This window comes from Manis pentadactyla, chromosome 4 (assembly GCF_030020395.1).
Source record: "Manis pentadactyla isolate mManPen7 chromosome 4, mManPen7.hap1, whole genome shotgun sequence".
NCBI lineage: Eukaryota > Metazoa > Chordata > Mammalia > Pholidota > Manidae > Manis > Manis pentadactyla.
In genome coordinates this window covers 134,901,354-134,920,376 of record NC_080022.1, presented here as the reverse complement: position 1 = coordinate 134,920,376, position 19,023 = coordinate 134,901,354, and the positions used below count along the sequence as shown (strand labels likewise).

General features: G+C 43.8%; 1 protein-coding gene across 8 annotated transcripts in view; it reads right to left on the bottom strand.

The window, feature by feature from the left end:
• The window catches only part of MYH10 (myosin heavy chain 10), a 159,642-nt gene that overhangs the window by 27,090 nt on the left and 113,529 nt on the right, over positions 1-19,023 (bottom strand). For all 8 annotated transcript variants that reach the window (XM_057500888.1, XM_036896173.2, XM_036896172.2 and 5 more), the window contains 11 exons: positions 12,711-12,904; positions 12,497-12,618; positions 10,960-11,029; positions 10,713-10,873; positions 6,936-7,044; positions 6,722-6,853; positions 5,626-5,832; positions 3,742-3,879; positions 3,172-3,295; positions 1,555-1,726; positions 195-407 (listed from right to left, as the gene is read on the bottom strand). In XM_057500888.1, the coding sequence (XP_057356871.1) occupies positions 195-407; positions 1,555-1,726; positions 3,172-3,295; positions 3,742-3,879; positions 5,626-5,832; positions 6,722-6,853; positions 6,936-7,044; positions 10,713-10,873; positions 10,960-11,029; positions 12,497-12,618; positions 12,711-12,904 (1,642 nt within the window). The remainder of the gene's footprint in view (positions 1-194; positions 408-1,554; positions 1,727-3,171; positions 3,296-3,741; positions 3,880-5,625; positions 5,833-6,721; positions 6,854-6,935; positions 7,045-10,712; positions 10,874-10,959; positions 11,030-12,496; positions 12,619-12,710; positions 12,905-19,023) is intronic.

Here is a 19,023-nt window from a genome sequence, read left to right as displayed (position 1 = left end):
CGTCTGCTGTGAGCTTCCTACGTGGAGGCTGTTTTGTTTCTAATCACTGCTCTTTTGTTATTGTTCCACCTGCCATCATTTCCAGGACGGAGAGTGGACACTCAAAAGGATAACACAAAAACACCCACCTCCCGCAGCGGGTGAGCGCACGAAGCCTCCGCCAGGGGCACACCAGGGGCCGCTGATGCACTCACCGTAGCTCCTGCTGCGCTGCAGTCGTGTCCAGGGTGTCCTCCAGCTCTGTTTTCAGAGCTTCCAGTTCCTCACTCAAGTCCCTTTTCTGCTTTTCTGCCTTGTTCCGCGAGGCCTTCTCAGACTCAAAGTCTTCCTGCAGCTCCGCGATTTGAGCTTGGAGCTCACGCACGACTTTAAGTGCGTTATTCTTATGGAGCGTTTCATCGTCACCCCTGTGAACACAGCTGGACGTCAGAAGTACGCAGACCCGGCATGAGGCTGTTTCCCAGGTGAACCAGCACCACCCTCCCCACGCGCCTCTGCCCCAGGCCAACCCGGCCAGCTGGAGGTACCAGGCAAACGGCTGGAAGGCCCCAGAGCTGGATCAGGGTGGTCCGAGCTCCCTTTCCAAAGGGCTGACATCTTCCACGAAAAGGTAAGACAATCTCACTTTAATGATTAGAATATTTTTTAAAATGCCCTTTCAATCAAAACGTTGTTATGATTAGAACACTGCACAAGGTAGCCATCTAGTCTATCAAACTGGCACCAGCCTGCACGGAATCAGTGAATTCAAAGGCGTTCTTGGGAACGCAGGGGCAGAGCCGTGCCTTCACACCTCCCGCCCACACCGCAGCTCTCCTGCAGCGCCCCCTGGTGCTCACGTGTGTGGTTTAGCGTCAGGGATGTTTCTGACTGGGAGGAGCTGGGATGCTTGAGGTGAGGTTGGGGCAGTGGAGAGACATGAGAGCGAGCAGGGGGGACTTTAATTGATTCTGGCTCTCACTTCTGCGAATGAAAAAGCAGAAAATCTGGCAGAAGTAAGGGTAACAGTGATAGAGCACAAAGATATCTATAATTTTCTTGGTTGTAATAAATTATAAATTAAACTCAGTCCCTGACTAATGTAACCAAATAAATATTCTTTATAAAGAAATGAAGTATTAGATATAAATATACACTGTATGATTTCCATCCTAAAATGGAATGGTTTAGAACTGAACAGCAAATCCTGTTACCTGGGGGAGGTGATACCATTTCTGAAAAGTGGTTTCCTCTAAACTTCTAAAACATGCTGAAATTAACCTGTGAGTGCAGAAACCAAAACATTTGTTATGGTAAAATAATGTGTTCTGGTGTGAATTTCCAAGGATTTCATGATATAACTAACGATTTTTAAGTGTGAATACTGATCATGGGTAGTTGCTGCTCTGACACAAATCATGTATTTCTGGGTTTTTCAGGTCCTGTGTCACACCTGACAATGAGGAGGCTAGCTGTTACCCCCCCAGGGCTTTCACCCGACCCCAGGCCGGAGGCACTCTGCTGAGAGGAAAGCCCTCAGTCACACACTGAGCCCAGGGTGCCTGGGCTGCAGACCTGGCCAGGGCACCCTGCAGCTCCTCCTCCTTCTTGGCCAGCTGGACCTTGAGCTCGTCGATCTGAGCCTGGAGCTCGGCAATCTGATCCTGCAGGTCGGTTGTTTCACCGTCAAGCTTTCTTTTGGCCTTTTCCAGTTCCTGGCGAGTCTTCTCTTCCTTCTTTAAGCGTTCTTTAAGGTAAGATGCAAGAAGCTCTTCAACATACTGGATGAAATATAAACTGACTAAAGCTGAAAACAAGCCATTTTATTTAAAAGCATGTCATGGCCTTGGTAACACTGTGCCAACAGCTCACATCTTCATCTGACACCCATTAAGATCAAATTGAAGGCAAGATAAATTAGTGGGAGGATGGAATTTTAAGGAAGAAATTGGGTGGATTCGGAGGATGTCTCTTCATGGAAGTGAGTCCACATTACAGAGCTGAGTGACTGGAGCCTTCTCCTGTCACACCCACCCAGGGCCCAGGCTGGGAGAGGGGCCGAGCAGAGGCTAGGGCAGTGTTGGTAACTGCCTGGCATCAGGAGTCCCTGGCTTGAACCAGGACTGCAGGTCCCAAGCCCCGAGGCAGAGAACACAGAGTGGGCAGAGAGGGTTATGTAGATTTCCACCTTCCCCTCTAAAATTCTGCAGTGGTTCTTTGTTTAGTTTCAGTGGACCTGTCCATTTAAATGCTCTGCTCACAGCCACATGACCTGCTGGCCTTTGTGCTGTGCAACCGGAACCAACAGTGGGGAAGACGAGACTGAACGCACAGTCTGGTCCAATAAAGAAAGGAGCAGGCAGGGCTGCTGTGTGGGCTCCCTGGGCCCAAGAACCCATGCTGGCAAAATGGCTTATGAAGATTAGTTTGTACTGGCAGCCTCTCTCTGTCTATACCAAACTACTACAAGGACACAAAACCCTAAATAATTTTTAAGAAAGCACTAGTTTCCCCCTACTGTAAAAGCAATGCCTCAAGGAAGTATGGTCACAGTTCTGCAGGGGCTGCACAGACTGGGCGGAGCCCTGCTCTTCCCTCCTTCCTCTGATGCATGTGCCAGTCTTCAGCTGCTGGTCAGAGGACAGACTTTATAAGCTCTTTCCACCTTTCACCCTCTGTTCTTATTTCTTTTACAGAAGCAATGATTCATGTTGCAAAAATTCTAGGATTTCTAGATTTCTAGACATTACTTTTGCCACTGGCACGAGAAACTGTGACCATCAGCAGTCCTCAAGTCCCTGCCACTTTTTATGTCAGCAGGCAGTCCCTCTGTGAAGTGAAACCCAGGCACTTTCATGCAGTTTTTAGATTAAACACAAAGTTTGATGGCCTGTATGACTCAAACTTAATTTAGATCCCACCTGTGTCTACCACAGGGCAATGTATTTTACCACAGGACTGAACTTAAAGTAAAAGTTTAAAGATAATTTAGTGCCATGCCACCATGAATACTTAGTGACTAGACAATAAATAACTTCTAATAGGTCTGTGTTAATAACTGAACCCAAACTGATTAGTCATCACCATGTACATTGTCTATTATTATTATGTTTTGATTTAAGTAAAATCTAAACACTTGCATATCCTAGTCTTAAATTTAACTTAAATCCTAGTCTAACACCAAACACTAACCTTCTAGATCTGAGATCATCACTTCTTGCTTATTCCTGATTTTGGCCAAGTTTTTTGCCTTTTCTTCCTCTTCAGCCAGCTGAGAGGAACACTCAGCAATTCGATCTTCCATGAGTTTCTTTTCCTGAATAGAAAAAACTGACTGCTTCAGAATAGGCATTCAAAATGACAACTGAGGCTTGGTATGCTGGCACTGCCCCCAGCAGACCGTATACTCCAGAAGGCGGACGGCTCACTCATTTTGGTGCCGACCCCAGGACTGGCCTTCAGAGTCTCACGAACAGTGCTGAACGTATGAACGCTCGCACACACGGGAGACCGGTCGTCTGTGGGGGAGTGACAGGTGCAAGTCAGACATCGCAAGGATTATAAGCACATCTGGTGGATTTAAGAAATTAAACAGTTTCGGTCTTTAGAAGGCTATACCAGAGAGACTTAGGGAATTAAGTAAATGAACTGAAATCTTCTTGAGAATTTCCTGTTTCCTCGAGCCACTTTCAGTGAGTGCACCAACGTAACTATTTGCCATATTCTATTCTAAAATCAACTTTGTAGTGGAAACAGTCTTACTTTGATAAATTTGGAATTTTGGTCCTCAAGAAGCAGAATCTCCTCCTCCATCTTCTTGATTTTGGCCTCTGCCGTCACCTTTTCCAGCTGCAGCTTCTGGCGGGCCCCTTCCTCCTCATCCAGCTGCTCCTCCAGGTCCTGTGGAAAACACACAGTCTCCGCACTTTCTCAAGACCCCACCACACATCACCAACCAAAGGAATGCACGTGAACATGAAATACCAATTTTCGATTTTAAAAATGGGAATTAAAAAAAAAAAAGAAATGCGGTTACATGAAACAAACATTTACATCCACTACAGGTTAAGGTTCCAACTAGGCCAATCCTTTGGAAGCCAACGTGGCAAAGTGCAGCAAGCTCTGAAAATGAGCATTTCTTTTAAGCCAGCAATTTCAGGAAATAGTCGAAGATGTGTTTTATATGAAAAACTTACTAATAAAATGTTATTTATAACACTGAGGAACTATGAACATACTATAAAAACTGCTGTTAATTAAAGTTGGTTGTAAAATATACCTACAAGGATATATTTGTTTTCTAAATAGGTTATTTGATGTGAAGCAAGCATTTCATGTGAAGATATTAAAATCTGGAGTATCAAAAACATAGGCTGGGGAGATTGGGAGATGACTTTGGGTGTCTTTCCCTTATGTGTGTGGAACTGTATTACGAAAATGAGCACATCCTTTTAAAGAGAAAAGAGAATCAAAACCGTTTGATAATATCACCAGGGAGAACTCACTAGTATTGGTGTTATTTTAGATCTTCTGCATATTCCCATATAAAACCATAAATATTAATTTATAAGTTATATAAATACTTTAAATCACATCTTATTGTGTATACCATTTTGCAACCATCTTTATTAATGTATTATGAATACCCATGAAAATAAACATCTGCTTGTTTATATCTATAGTATTATCATGATTTAATCATCTCCTACTGTTAGATAACTAGACAGCTTCCATTTATTTATGTTTAGAATAAAGTCCTAGAACTAGAATTGATGGTTAAGTACACGTTTTTATAGCTTTTATGATATTCTGCTAACCTATTATGGGACACTGGAAAACTATTTGTGTTGACGAATAGAAAGAATATGGATGATTTACTGATAGGGTATTTGCCAAAGAAATGATGTACCTTTTGTGGATTTGAGAAACATCTGAATTGTCTGCTTTGCAAATAAAAGCTATGGGGTGAGAAAAAGACTAAAGGAGAAAAATGGAAGGAAGGAAGTTTGCTGCTGGGCCCATGAAGCCATGGTGGCACCGAAGCCCGACACTCAAGGGTGTGTTAGGCTGTGGCAGGGGTGAGGCGGCGGCGGCAGCTGTGCGCTAGGGTACAGGCAGAGGGACTCTGGTCTGTATCATTTGCCTGAATATGCAGCTACATGTGTAGTTGTGCTTTGTGTGAGTGTGGCTTGTATCTCACTAAGAAGGTAACTACCAAGAAGGGCGAAGTGTTTTATTCTGATTTCTGGATACCTTCTGTGTCTATACTGAGCATTTCTTATGAACCAAACCACTTGGTATCTAATGTATGGAGCAAGTAGAATAATTAATAACACAAATAACAAATTAGGTCCCCTACAGAATGCTACAGACCCTGGGATGTCATTACTTTGAATCACTTGTAGATTACACGATACCACATCAGAACATAAACGATTCCTATTCAGAGTAATTAAATCTATGTTCAAAGAAAATCTATTACATGTGTGCTTTGGATGATGGCCATCCTTTAAGGATAGTTACTTACAACTTAGACTTCTTTTGCTTCTCAATGGGATATAAGAGTCCAAATCTATAGCTTCTGTTTATTCAATAGAGCCACTTGGAAAACCCGAAATATAATTCTAAATATAAACTGTCAGATACCTGAATATGTGCCTGCATTTTTTTCTTTTCATTTTGGAGGATTTGGTTTCTTTCTTCTTCTTCTTCAACCCTAGATTCCAAGTCATGGAGAATCTCTTCTAATTCCTGCTTCTTAGCAGCAAGTCTTGCTCTCATCTCTTCTGCTTCAGCAAAGAGCTCCGTCTCTGCTTGTAGTTGCTCCGCAAGGATGTTCTTCTCTTCCAGAAGCTGCAATCACAGCAGAGAGCCCCACACTCTGATTTACCCGCAGGGTGTACACAAGACAGTCACCACGACTGCAGTGGCCAATGTACACCGGAAACCCAGAGTTAAAAACATAAACCACCACTGGCCAAGCTGTCAGATATGTCTCCAGCTATAGCAAAGGGAGTGAGATGAAAACATTTCTGGTTGGTTGTTATCTCAAGTTATCCTGAATAATACAAACTGAATCCATGCTATTTCAGAACTCCATCTATTAAGGTAATTTACAAATGGACAGAAAAATGGCGGGGTGGTGGTGGTAATATTATTCAAATACTGTAAAGCTCATGGTGATTAGATACTAAAGCTCTCTGATGTCCAGTGATATTCTTGCCCTTTACTGTTATTCTTTTTGGCTTTGAACACTACAGTTCTATTCTTGTCTTTTCCAAACATTTCTTGAGTCTCTGCTTTGTTTTGTCCCTGAAGCGTAACTGCCCAGGAAAGGGACCCTGATTCAAGACTGCCACTGGAGAAGAGGCAGGTGGTGGCCCGGGACTATCACATCTTCTCACTTTTTCCTGCTTTCCTTATGAGCAGTCACAGGAAGGTGACAACACCGGGCGTCTATCGAAAACAGGCATTAAACACATGTCTGAGAGCAAATACAATCATCTGCATGCCCAAATAATGACCAAGGCAAAAATGTAAGAGGCAAGGTTAACTCTGGTTAATGTGAACCCAAATGCATGGCATGATGTACCTGTTACGCTCTTTGCAAATGTCTGTGCTTTGGAAAGGGGTGGCGATACACATACAATGAGACGACGTGGTAGGTAGAGCTGCCGATGCCCAACAGAGCGTGGGCGTCCGGTCGGGGACTCACGCTTACCCAGGGGGCCAGTGCCCGTACCTGTTGGTGCTTCCTCTCCATCTCCTCAAGCTCTCCTTCCACTTTGGTCTGCTTCTCCTTCACCTTCAACAGCTCTTCGTCTTTGGCCTGGAGCTCTTCCTCCTGGCGGGTAACTTGCAGGAGCGGCTTCACCTGTGACGAGACCCGAGAGCGCATCACCACACCCCCTTCCCGCGGGTCTCGGGGACCAGATGCACCGGGGAGCGCGGCCCACCTTGGTGAAGACGCGCCACCACTGCCAGTGCCGCAGTTTCAGGTATGCGGCGCAGTTCCGCTGCAGGACCTTCAGCGCGCTCAGCTGCTGCTGCTTCTTGGCGAAGGCCCTGGACAACAGGAAGAAGGCGTCTATGTACAGAAAAATGAGGGCCCCTGCGGCACACGTTACTGGGCCAGGGACGGCGGGCGGGCGAACGCGCCCCTGGATGGGGGCTTGAGGTTCTGCCCACACCGGCCCGGCCGCTCAGTCTGCCTCGGGCGTCTCCGCAGACGCTGCCCTGAACATGTGCCCTGCTGCTTACCCACACCCGCATCGCGTGGGCACTCGTGGGTGTGAACAACCCGCCTTCCTGAGACAACGCAGGCGGCGTGAGGCACGGCTCCCCTCTCCCTTTGCCGGCGCTCTACAGCCCCTCCTCAGCTACGTTCCCCTCTTCCTCCTCACCCAGCACAGAGGACACACGCTCTCGGCTGCCCTCCAAGGTGACCTTCCCCCGCCTCGCCCCCACCTGGCCACAAGGCAGTGCAGCATTCTGGGGCTGGGAAGGGCCCGGAGACTGTCGTGTTCGGGCCTCTCCTGCCCGGATGAAGCCTCAGGGAGGTCAGGGCTCAGGAAGTCCTTTCTTCTAGGGTGCACATACACCCCGGGAACCCTAGTCCACGTCCAGGCTTTTCCCACCACACCACACTGCCCCTCAGTCCTTTCACGTGATCCAAGACCTACTTCCTAGCCATCTTTACTTGAGTATTTCTAATTTCTCACTGTCCTTCAGGAATAGAGCTCCCTTTCTGAAACTCCCTAGCTCTCCTCTTTTCAGAAACAACCCCCAAACCCCGAGCCCAGCTCACTGCCCACCATTCCTTCCAGTATACAATTCATCTTTTCCTACTCACTTTCACACTCACAGGACCCACCGCAAGTGTTCCTACCACCTTACTCCCTGACACGCAGCAACCTGGGTCCCACCTGTCACTTTACGGCAACTGCATCTTAGATATTGTTAACGGGCTTCCTACATTCTGAAGTGAGCAGCTTTTCCTCAGCCAAATCTGTTTTGCCTCCCCTGTTGCACAACTCTGTGAACCATCCACTACTGAAAACATTCCGTTGCGTTCCCCTGGACTTCAGAGCACCAGAATGACCCTGGAGCCTCCTCTGTCCCTCGCTCACGGCTCTTACGCTGCACTCTATCTACCCCTGTGGCTACCTTCCCAACCAGGCTCTGAGCTCCTCTGGAGTAAGGACCATGGCTCAGTTATTTTTCTGGTCTCAGCATATAATCAAGTGACTGATGGACCTCAAGTCCTCCTCAAAGTATGTTTGCTGAGTGAATGCATGAATTGGGCACTTCTATACCCATAATTCTTTCTCTTGAGTCCTTTTTATAATTGCTTGCAGTAGCAGCAGCCATAGGTTCTCCTGGGAGGAAGAGGCAATTGAAAGAGATGGAAAAGACGGTAAAAAATTTTAGAATTATTCATTCACTCCAGCAAAGACCAGTATTAGGATTCATGCAGGAGTGTCTAAGACCTGGAAATAGCAATTTGGAGCACAAATCACTCTTTTTTTCACCCCTCTACTGCGTTGTCTCTGTATTTCCTCACAGGAATCTCAGAATTTCCATTTTATTAAGTAATTCTGCCTTGTTGGTTAGAATTTTCCTTAAGCCTTCTGTAATGGGCTTTCTTTTTGCTCCCTACAAAGCCACTTTCTTTCTAATTTATTTCTACCAGCCACACAAGTTCAGCAAAGCCTTAATTTTAATAGTTTCTACTATGAAGTGGTTTTTGAAACTACAAATCATCTGCCTTCCAATTCTTATAAATCTCTTTCAAGAATGCTGTAAAAATTCTCCTGATCTTCTTATTAAAAACCATTGCCCTAGTTGCATCCTCGGTCTCCTGGGAGATAAAAATCTCAGAACAAGAAGGCAAGAACATGCCCACTCACTCGGCTTAGTTGAATGAGGTAACTCGCTTTCCATCCCCACACCAGTCCACTGACATTTGAATCCCTTCTCTGCATCAGGCACCGGCCCAGCCATCACACTGGGCAGTTCTGCAATCTGCATCTGAAGCAGCCTCCCGTCTTCAAGGGTCCGGGAAGCCGAAGTATTCAAAGTCACTTTCATTTCTCCCCTCTTTTTAATTCTTATCCCAAGTCCTCCAGGGTGCCTTCACCTCAAGTTTATGGATCTGACTACTATAAGCATACTCTGCCTTTTCCCAAGTTATAAATCTGCTTCCTTGAACAGGATGTCTTCTTTTATCAACTTATGCTGATTTTTAAAGTCCCATCCCACCAGATGCACAATGTGACTAAAATATTTAGGTAAAAAGACACAGACATGCTGGCTTATACAGCAGATCACATATATGTGTTGGTTTTAAGTCCTTAAGTGAGATCATGTGAGCATATAATCTTTGTTATTGATGACTGATCTTGAAGCAAAGTTTGCAGGGTTTAGGATTCAGTGAAAAAGTAGCACACACTCTCACAACTTCATCTCATGCACTTTTGGCAGGTGTGTGTCTCTGCCAGTTGTAACGTTTTTACTAACTCTGGGAAGTTAAGATAGTGTATGGCTGAGCTCACACTTATGCTTCCCTCAGGCATCCTCTGGTCCAATGGATACAGTGACAATGGTGTTGGCTTTAACAGGTTCACTTTATTATTTAAGCATGCTTTAAGCAATAATGCATAAAAATCCAACTCTTTTCCTCCTTCTTGCCAAATGTTTCCTAGGAGAAATCATGGAGGATGTCATACCTTCCTCTCCGACTCTCCATGCCACCCTTTCTGCTCAGTATTCTATTTTATGTACAGGCAGAGACACACGTGACTCCACCTCATTCAGCTGAAAACACTCTTGACCAGCACCTGGGCAAGCAGACTGCCCCTCAACCAGAGCTGCTCTCCAAACCCTCCTGCCCATAGGACAGTATGCAGGACATTAAACCTCTGGGGCAGGATTCATTCTGTTTGTCAAAACTGTCTGGATGACAAACTAGATCACCTTTGAACTTCTCTCAATTCCACAGCCTAAGTCCTAAGTCTTCTGCAGGAAGAAGTAAAGAAAACACCATCATTTCCTCTAGATCCGAACCAGTTCTGAGTCCTTTTGATTCTACCTCAAATCCAACAACCACCATCCATCTGCATCACCACTTTGGGCCCAGGTACTGGCTGCTGCTGAACCGCTGCCACAGCTTCCCAATGGGCCCCATGGCTCTGCTCTTGCCCCACCTCCAGCCCACTCTGCCCATGGCAGCCAGGCGACCTTGAAAATATACATTACTCCCAATGTCATCCCACTGCACTTTGAATACAGGCCACGTGCCCATTTCTCGAGGTGCTTCTCCGCCTTTCTCCTCCTCACTCACCATGCTCCAGATACACTGGCCTGTTTGTTTTACTTTCTCAAATGATACCATGAACTGCTGCTACAGTTCCCTCACTGGAAACTTCTTGCCCCCCTCTCACAGCGCCAGCACCTTTTTGTCCTTGAGGTTTCAGCCTCAGAGGAGCCTCCCTGGGGACCCACAATGAAGCAATACCCGAAGCTTTTCTCTCTCTGCCCCTTGTTTGTTTTCTTACTGCAACATGCCCTTATTTAGAATGTTCATCTGGTCACGTGCCTACCTCTCCCACAGGGAAACAGTCTCCATGGGACAGGGACTTTAATGTCTCACACACACTTGCATCTCTAGCAGGAAACACAAAGCCAGCACAGGCACACACTGAGTAAGCATTTCATTCATGACAACCACTTACTTTCTGGCTAGGTAACCTCGGCAAACAGCCTGGAAGAAGATAATGATATCGGTAATTTTTAAATCTCTTTCTTCCTCTAAGTGTGCCAAAACTCCAGCTCTGAAAAATATCTTGCTCTGTCCAATTCTATACAAGTTTGGGTCCAACTCTAAAGCCCGGATCTAAGAGAGAAAGAGTACATTTATTTTTTGCTGCAGGAAAGATTATCTCAGTAGTCCACAAACAAGAAAAATCAAGAAAAGCTTACCATTCGTTCACAAGCCTGTTTGCCATCCATAAAACCTTTAGGAATAGCATTTGGAGTTAGGATCTCATATCTGTAAGAAAGGCAGCCAAAAAAATCTTCCGTAAAATTTTGTGAAGATGTTTACCTACTGAGTTCTGCTTTCTTTAAGAAGCAATAACATGATAGACAATCATGTCAAATTAAGAGTAAAGAAATGACCAGGTGATAGTGGGGATTTTCTGCAGATTTAGTTTCTATTTCATAAAATAAGAAGCAAAATGAATATGAGGTTAATCCCCCCAGGTCAGAGATTAGGTTTAAGAAGTGTTTTAAAATATATTGTTTTTCTTCATTTTCCCCAAGATGTTCAGCTTTTTAAGAAGCAAGGAGAATCTGGGTCTTTGGGTGCTGATTCATGGGCATCTGTGAGTTAACAGAAAAGCTCTAAGAGCAATGCTCAGAGGCCTTTCTTTAGGACAGTGGAATGCATTGGGGTCACATTCAAAACAGCACAGCTCTGGGCGTATATGTGTTTACCGAGCTGCACACTTACGGTCTGTGCACTTGATCCAGGTTGTTTCAATAACAATAAATCTTAGGCAAAAGACAGTGGCTATATAAAAGGACAAATCAGGGCTATCTTGATCAACTTTGCATTCTGGATGACAATTATACTCCTATCAATACAGAGTGACAATCTACTAGATTGTTTATTGTACAATAAGTGCTTCCCTCCAAACCCATAAAAACTGGACTAATTTCTCAACTGGATTCCAACTGGAATAGTGGATGGGAAATTCTCTGACCTGCAGCCTTGTTTATTTTATGGAACAATAAATGCCATCATACCTGAAAATCTGATTTCCAGGAGAAAAAGGGAAAAAAGCAAACTATTAAAGAAACTTACACAATACATTTAAAAAATAACTATTCCCATCATGTCCATTTCTTGATCTTCTCCATTTTACTTTTTTCTTACTCCTTCTTTTCTAATCTCTATTCTCTACTCTATATTAGTAAAAGGACTTAAGTGCACAGCACACACACACTGAAAGAAGTACATACATATGCACATGAACACACGTACACAGACACAGTCATTCGAAGAAGATGGAAAGAAATATCCCAAAATGCTTTTAAGAGTCATTCCTGAATGATTTTTATTTACTTTTTACTTCTCTCATATTTTCAAATGTTCCTAAGAGGAACACATATTGCTCATATATTTAAAAAATAATTGAAATCACAGGCAGAACTGTCTAACTGGTGAACTGTAAGCTCTCAGCAAATGTTTATCTCATAACTGACCTCAGGGCCCTGGAGACAGTGGACAGTCTCTGAAGCAGCCACAGCAGTTACAGCACATTACCTTTACTGAGAAGGCCCTCTCTAGTCTTGATCAATAAAAAAGGTAACGATGATTATTTCTTTCCTAAATAAAAAGAAAACTCAAACTGTCCAGGGAATAAGGACAAACATTTCTGTCATTACCTTACCATTTGGGTGCACAGTAAGGTAAGTTCTGATACATAGGGGAAAAGGTAAAAGTGTGCAGTACCTCTGTCTGAATTCCTGGAAAACTATCCGATTGGGGAAGCCCTGGCGGCAGATTCGGATCCCTTCCAGGACACCATTACAGCGAAGCTGATCTAGCACTAGATGTGGGTCCAGTTTTCCAGCCTAATCAAGCAAATGATAGTTTTAGACTTTCAGTGTTGCAACCTGACAGAGACCAGTTTTAAAGAGCAGCACACGCTCTGCTTGACACATACCCGCTTCTCGTGATTTGGAATGATGCAGCGAACAAAGTTAGGGTTGGTGTTGCGGAGAGTTGCCATCAGCTTGGTGAGAGATTCTTTGTAGAGCTGCCCAACAGTGCGGAACATGCCCTTTTTGGTTTTATATGCAGAGCCAAAAGCTGTCTCGGTCATGCCAGTAACTTGATCCAGACCCACAATACGGTCCACTGGGGAAAAGAAAAAAGAAGAGGAAATTAAGTCAAATCCAACTCTTTTGCAAGGGAAGAAAAGACACAGTGATAGTGCAGCAGCACAAGCTTTGTGGAACAAATGATAAGAGATGCCATATAGATAAGGCAGTCAGCATATTTAGACACTGCACAAGCCGTGGAGCTAACAGCCACACACTTCTATGGCGGGATATTGTAGTGCTTTGACAGCCTCAGACCACATACCAGCAGATGTCTTCCGCTGCGCTAGTTTCAAGAATTCACTGTCTTTGGGAACACTATGCCTTTTATGTATACAATTATTTGGTAAATGAGAGATCATTGGCTGGCATTATTGATACACAAGCTGATACTGTGATGTCTCAAAATAGGAAATGGCTTTAAGAATATACATAAAAATATATATAAAAAGATATGATTGTACAAAGCAAATCCACTTAGTGAATATGCTCAGGGATTATTAGGGACCAGAGCATTCTCTCATTAGTCATTAGATTTTCAGTAAAAAAAAAAGTCATTCAAGAATTTCAGGAACAAATGCCAGAAGATGAGATTATATCAGTTGAGATTTTTAGGAATGAGTAAACTTTAATTCTCTCCTCAAAGCATGAATAACACTTACTCAAGGGTAAGAACACAAAATAGGAAGGAGCCTCCTAAAAACAATCAGTGCCTAAGTTTAATACTGGTTAAACGTCTCAGATGTATCTCCTACTAAGGCAGCTGACATTTTATGTTATCTACAGAGACCTAACACTTCTAACGATGGGATTATAAACACAAGTGCACCAGCCACCAGCTATACATCTGGTGTGTAATATGCTCTCGTTTAAAAACATTGTTAAATGAATGAAACACATTACTGAACTATCTTAAAAACAACCAAAATATCAGCTGAACTACCCCTATTAATGCCTTCAATCCTAACAGGCCCTCCACTTCTTTCTTTTGTCCTCTGGGACAGAAGGCAGTGGGGCCTTGACACTGTGTGAAGTGCTTTCTGAGCAAGACCTCATCCAAGTCTTAATTTCCAATGAGGTTTTTACTTAAGAGAAAACCATGACCCCAGGAGGTAAGGTTAACTGTTGGCTATACAGGTCTTAAATGGAAGTTGGGAAGGGTGGATAAAATTGGATTAATTTGCAGGCCCAGGCATGCACACTATGCCACAATTTTCCCTAAGGGTTGAGGCCAAAGCTACACCTGTTTTGCTTGTCTGTCTACCATTCACTGCAGAGACCACCACGCTTTCGTGCATCTTTACCCCGTCTCTCTTCACTTGTTCCAGCTGAGCACAGCACCAAACCCCAGCCTGCATGCACCATGGAACAATGAACTTCCCTTAACCTGTGCCTGCCCACTTCTCTGCATCCTCAGGGACAAGCTTCTTTCTAGAGTAGCTCACATGCTTGCCGCTCCTCATTTTTTCCCCCTCGGCTCCCACTGTGCTACCTGGCTTCCAGCCCACAGTCCTCCTGGGCCTGACACTACTCCAGCAATGACAGGTCAACAGCAGGCACCTCCAAATTGTCTTCTACCCCACCCTGGCACACCTGCCTGCTGAGACCACAGCAGGATCTAAAACTCTCTTCACTCCTGGCTTCCTTTATGAACCTCGTCTTCATAAGGGACAGAAGACCAATATCCACAACAGGAGTACTTTCGCCATTCCCACCCTCCATCCTGCGCCTTCCTATTTCCTGTGCAGATGTGCACATCCTTATTCAAGCCAGAAGCAGGAGGGAGCCTCACCATCTCTCACACCCAGTCAAGCCAAGCTACAGAACCGGCCCCTCCTCTCCACCGCCCGGGTTGGGGCTCTAACCTCCCACCTGGATTCCACAATGACCTCCTAACTGGCCCTCTTCCAGCCCCTCTCCCCCACGTCACCCTCTCCTCCTACCCCACACTGCTGTGCCCTTGGCTCCTGTGCCATGACTAACAGGTATTTCTAAAAGACAAAACTAAACAAGTTATTCCTGAATTATAAGCCTTCAATTTCTCCTATAGCTTGTAGGATCTGGCTCAAATAACTCAGCCCAGAAGTACAGCACAGTGGTGAGCTCAACCCAGACAGTCAGGAATGCCTGCCTCCCACTCCCAGGCTGTGTGAACTGCGGTCAGTTACTCAATTGGTCCAAGCCTCAGTTCCTTCCTTTGTGAAAAGGGGCCAATGTGACCTCCCTCGCAGAACTGAGAGGCGCTTGAACACATTCCAGTGCTCCATGAAGGCATCTCCCATGCCACTTTCTCCCACACCTAAGCTCCAACTGTACAGACTAGCTGCATTTTCTCAAAGACACAAGGCCCTCAAGTCCCCATCCTTTCCTCTCTGCTTGGAATGCCCACCCCCACCAACCCCACCAACAGCCATCCTGGAAATACTTGATGGCTTTTAATTCTCCATTCCTTTACCCACCTACCTCTTCTTAGGTTCTGGTTTCCACCCGCCTCCAGATGAAACAAGCCACTCCTTCCTCTGCGCTTCAAACTACCAAGGCTCATTCCTGAGACGACTTCCACTGTTACCTACTGGAATGAGCTTCCCTGGGGACAGTTCTCCAGCATCTAACACACAGGGCTCTGAGAGGTGTGCCCTGCTGCCTTGGGACCCCTCTGACCACCGGCTCAGACTGTTTCTTCTGCCTCTCCCCCCAAACACCCTAGTGTTGCCTGAGCGTGGTGCCTGGCACACAGTTGCTACTTGGTATTGGCTGAATGAACACAAAATCACCCACAAGAACAAGTCACCCCCACAACAAAAGAAGAGGTTTGCGCTGCGGGGACTTGGCTGCACGGCTCTGGCAGGTCTTCAGCCTGCAACAATGCTGCCTGATACAGTGGGAGGGTGTCTCAGAGCGTGACCCCAAGCAGGCACTGTTTTTAAAAATAATAAAAATTATAATCATAATGTATCTGATTTTCAAATTTGGTTTTAATAAGGGTAATCCAAAGCTTAACATTTCAGATTTTTAAAACATAATGCTTTGGACTTTTAGTTCTTTTTTATTCAAAAATTTAAACTCTAGGTTAGCTTCTACCAATGGGCAAAAATTATCTTGTGGGTAAAAGGGAGACATTTTAGGAACTTCATTAAGTGATTTGGACCACACTAATAATATATGGTTTCACTAACAAATCAAGACCTATAAAAACCTCGATTTTAAAACATTTTCTTGTTGAAAATGGTTAGAGCAGGGCTCAGGGAAGGGCAGAAAATGAAAAGATGAGATTCTACCAGCTCCTTGAAATGAGACCAAACATCACTACTAAAACCTCCAAGTGCCCTCAGAGCCCACGGTGTCCGGGTAAAGAATAGCTGTTTCTCCTCCTGCTAGAAACTCTTCTATTTAAGGGTGTCAGGAAAGCCTGGATTATTTGGTACTTGTCTTTCTCCGCCTGGCTTATTTCACTGAGCATAATATCCTCCAGCTCCATCCATGCTATTTCAAATGGTGGGCACTATAGTTCATTACCTTGTTGCCCAGTACCTTAAAAGAATTAAAAGTATTTTACACTAATAATTTTTTAAGCTGTATAAACTTATTTGGACAGTGAGGAATTAGATAAGCTCTACAGGACTACATTCTGTAAGAGCCTATTTACAGTTTAAGAGAAGGAAAATGCATTTTGTAATCATCTATCTCATGAAGCTACCACCAACAGATTTTTTGTGAGGAATGATATCATCTAGTATCAGAATGCTTAACTGGTCCTTCTAGGGGACAATATCAGGAGACTGGACATATATGAGATTTTTATGTTTTTCAAATCTGTACATGGACCAAAATCCTAGTGCTACTAAATTTTTATTAAGGCATTATTGATATACACTCTTATGAATGTTTCACATGAAAAACAATGTGGTTAGTACATTCACCCATATTATCAAGTCCCCACCCCATTGCAGTCACTGTCCATCAGTGTAGTAAGATGCCACATATTTGCTATTTGCCTTCTCTGTGCTACACTGTCTTCTGTGACCCCTCACACCGTGTGTACTAAACATAATACCCCTCAATCCCCTTCTCCCGCCCTCCCCCACCCCTCCCCTTTGGTAACCACTAGTCCCTTCTTGGAGTCTGTGAGTCTGCTGTTGTTTTGTTCCTTCAGTTTTGCTTCGTTAAACTCCACAAATGAGGGAAATCATTTGGCACTTGTCTTTCTCCGCCTGGCTTATTTCACTGAGCATAATATGCTCCAGCTCCATCCATGCTGTTTCAAATGGTAGGATTTGTTTCTTTCTTACAGCTGAATAGTATTCCATTGTGTATATGTACCACCTCTTCTTTATCCATTCATCTACTGATGGACACTTAGGTTGCTTCCATATCTTGGTTATTGTAAATAGTGCTGTGATAAACATAGGGGTGCATATGTCTTTTTGAATCTGAGAACTTGTATTCTTTGGGTAAATTCCTAGGAGTGGGATTCCTGGGTCAAATGGTATTTCTATTTTTAGGTTTTTGAGGAAACTCTGTATTGCTTCCAACGATGGTTGAACTAGCTTACATTCCCACCAACAATGTAGGAGAGTCCCCTTTTCTCTGCATCCTTGCCAGCATTTGTTGTTCCTAGTCTTTTTGATGCTGGCCATCCTTACTGGTGTGAGGTGATATCTCATTGTGGTTTTTATTTGCATTTCCCTGATAATTAGTGATGTGGAGCATTTTTTCATGTGTCTGTTGGCCATCTGAATTTCTTCTTTGGAGAATTGTCTCTTCATATCCTCCGCCCATTTTTTAACCAGGTTATTTGCTTTGTGGTGGTTGAGGTGTGTGAGTTCTTTATATATTTTGGATGTTAACCCCTTGTCAGATATGTTGTTTACAAATATATTCTCCCGTAATGTAGAATGCCTTTTTGTTCTGTTGATGGTTTCCTTTGCCGTACAGAAGCTTTTTAGCTTGATGTAGTCCCATGTGTTCATTTTTGCTTTTGTTTCCCTTGCTTAAGGAGATGCATTCAGGAAGAAGTCGCTCATGTTTATATTCAGGAGATTTTTGCCTATGTTGTCTTCAAAGAGTTTTATGGTTTCATGACTTACATTCAGGTCTTTGATCCACTTTGAGTTTACTATTGTGTATGGGGTTAGAAAATAATCCAATTTCATTCTCTTGCATGTAGCTGTCCAGTTTTGCCAACACCGGTTGTTGAAGAGGCTGCCATTTTCCCATTGTATATCCATGGCTCCTTTATCATATATTAATTGACCATAAATTATATCTTGGCTCTCAAGTCTGTTCCATTGGTCTATGGGTCTGTTCTTATGCCAGTACCAAATTGTCTTGATTACTGTGGCTTTGTAGTAGAGTTTGAAGTTGGGGAGCGTAATCCCCCCAGCTTTATTCTTCCTTATCAGGATTACTTTGGTTATTTGGGGTCTTTTGTGGTTCCATATGAATTTTAGAACTATTTTCTCTAGTTCATTGAAAAAGTTGTTGGTATTTTGATAGGAATTGCATTGAATCTGTAGATTGCTTTACGCAGGATGGACAATTTAACAACATTAATTCTTCCTATCCATGAGCACGGGATGTGTTTCCATTTATTGGTATCTTCTTTAATTTCTCTCACGAGTGTTTTGTAGTTTTCAGAGTACAGGTCTCTCACTTCCTTGGTTAGGTTTATTCCTAGGTATTTTATTCTTTTTGATGCAGTTGTGAATGGAATTGTTTATCTGATTTCTCTTTCTGCTAGTTCATCATTAGTGTATGAATGCAACACATTTCTGTGCATTAATTTGTATCCTGCAACTTTGCTGAATTCAGACATTAGATCTAGTAGTTTTGGAGTGGATTCTTTAGGGTTTTTTATGTATAATATCATGTCATCTACAAACAGTGACAGTTTAACTTCCTCTTTACCAATCTGGATGCCCTTTATTTATGTTATCTAATTGCTGTGGTGAGGACCTCCAGAACTATGCTGAATGAAAGTGGAAAGAGTGGGCATCCTGTCTTGTTCCCGATCTTAAAGGAAAACCTTTCAGCTTCTTGCTGTTAAGTAGGATGTTGGTTGTGGGTTTGTCATACATACCCTTTATTATGTTGAGGTACTTGCCCTTTATACCCATTCTGTTGAGAGTTTTTATCATGAATGGATGTTGAATTTTG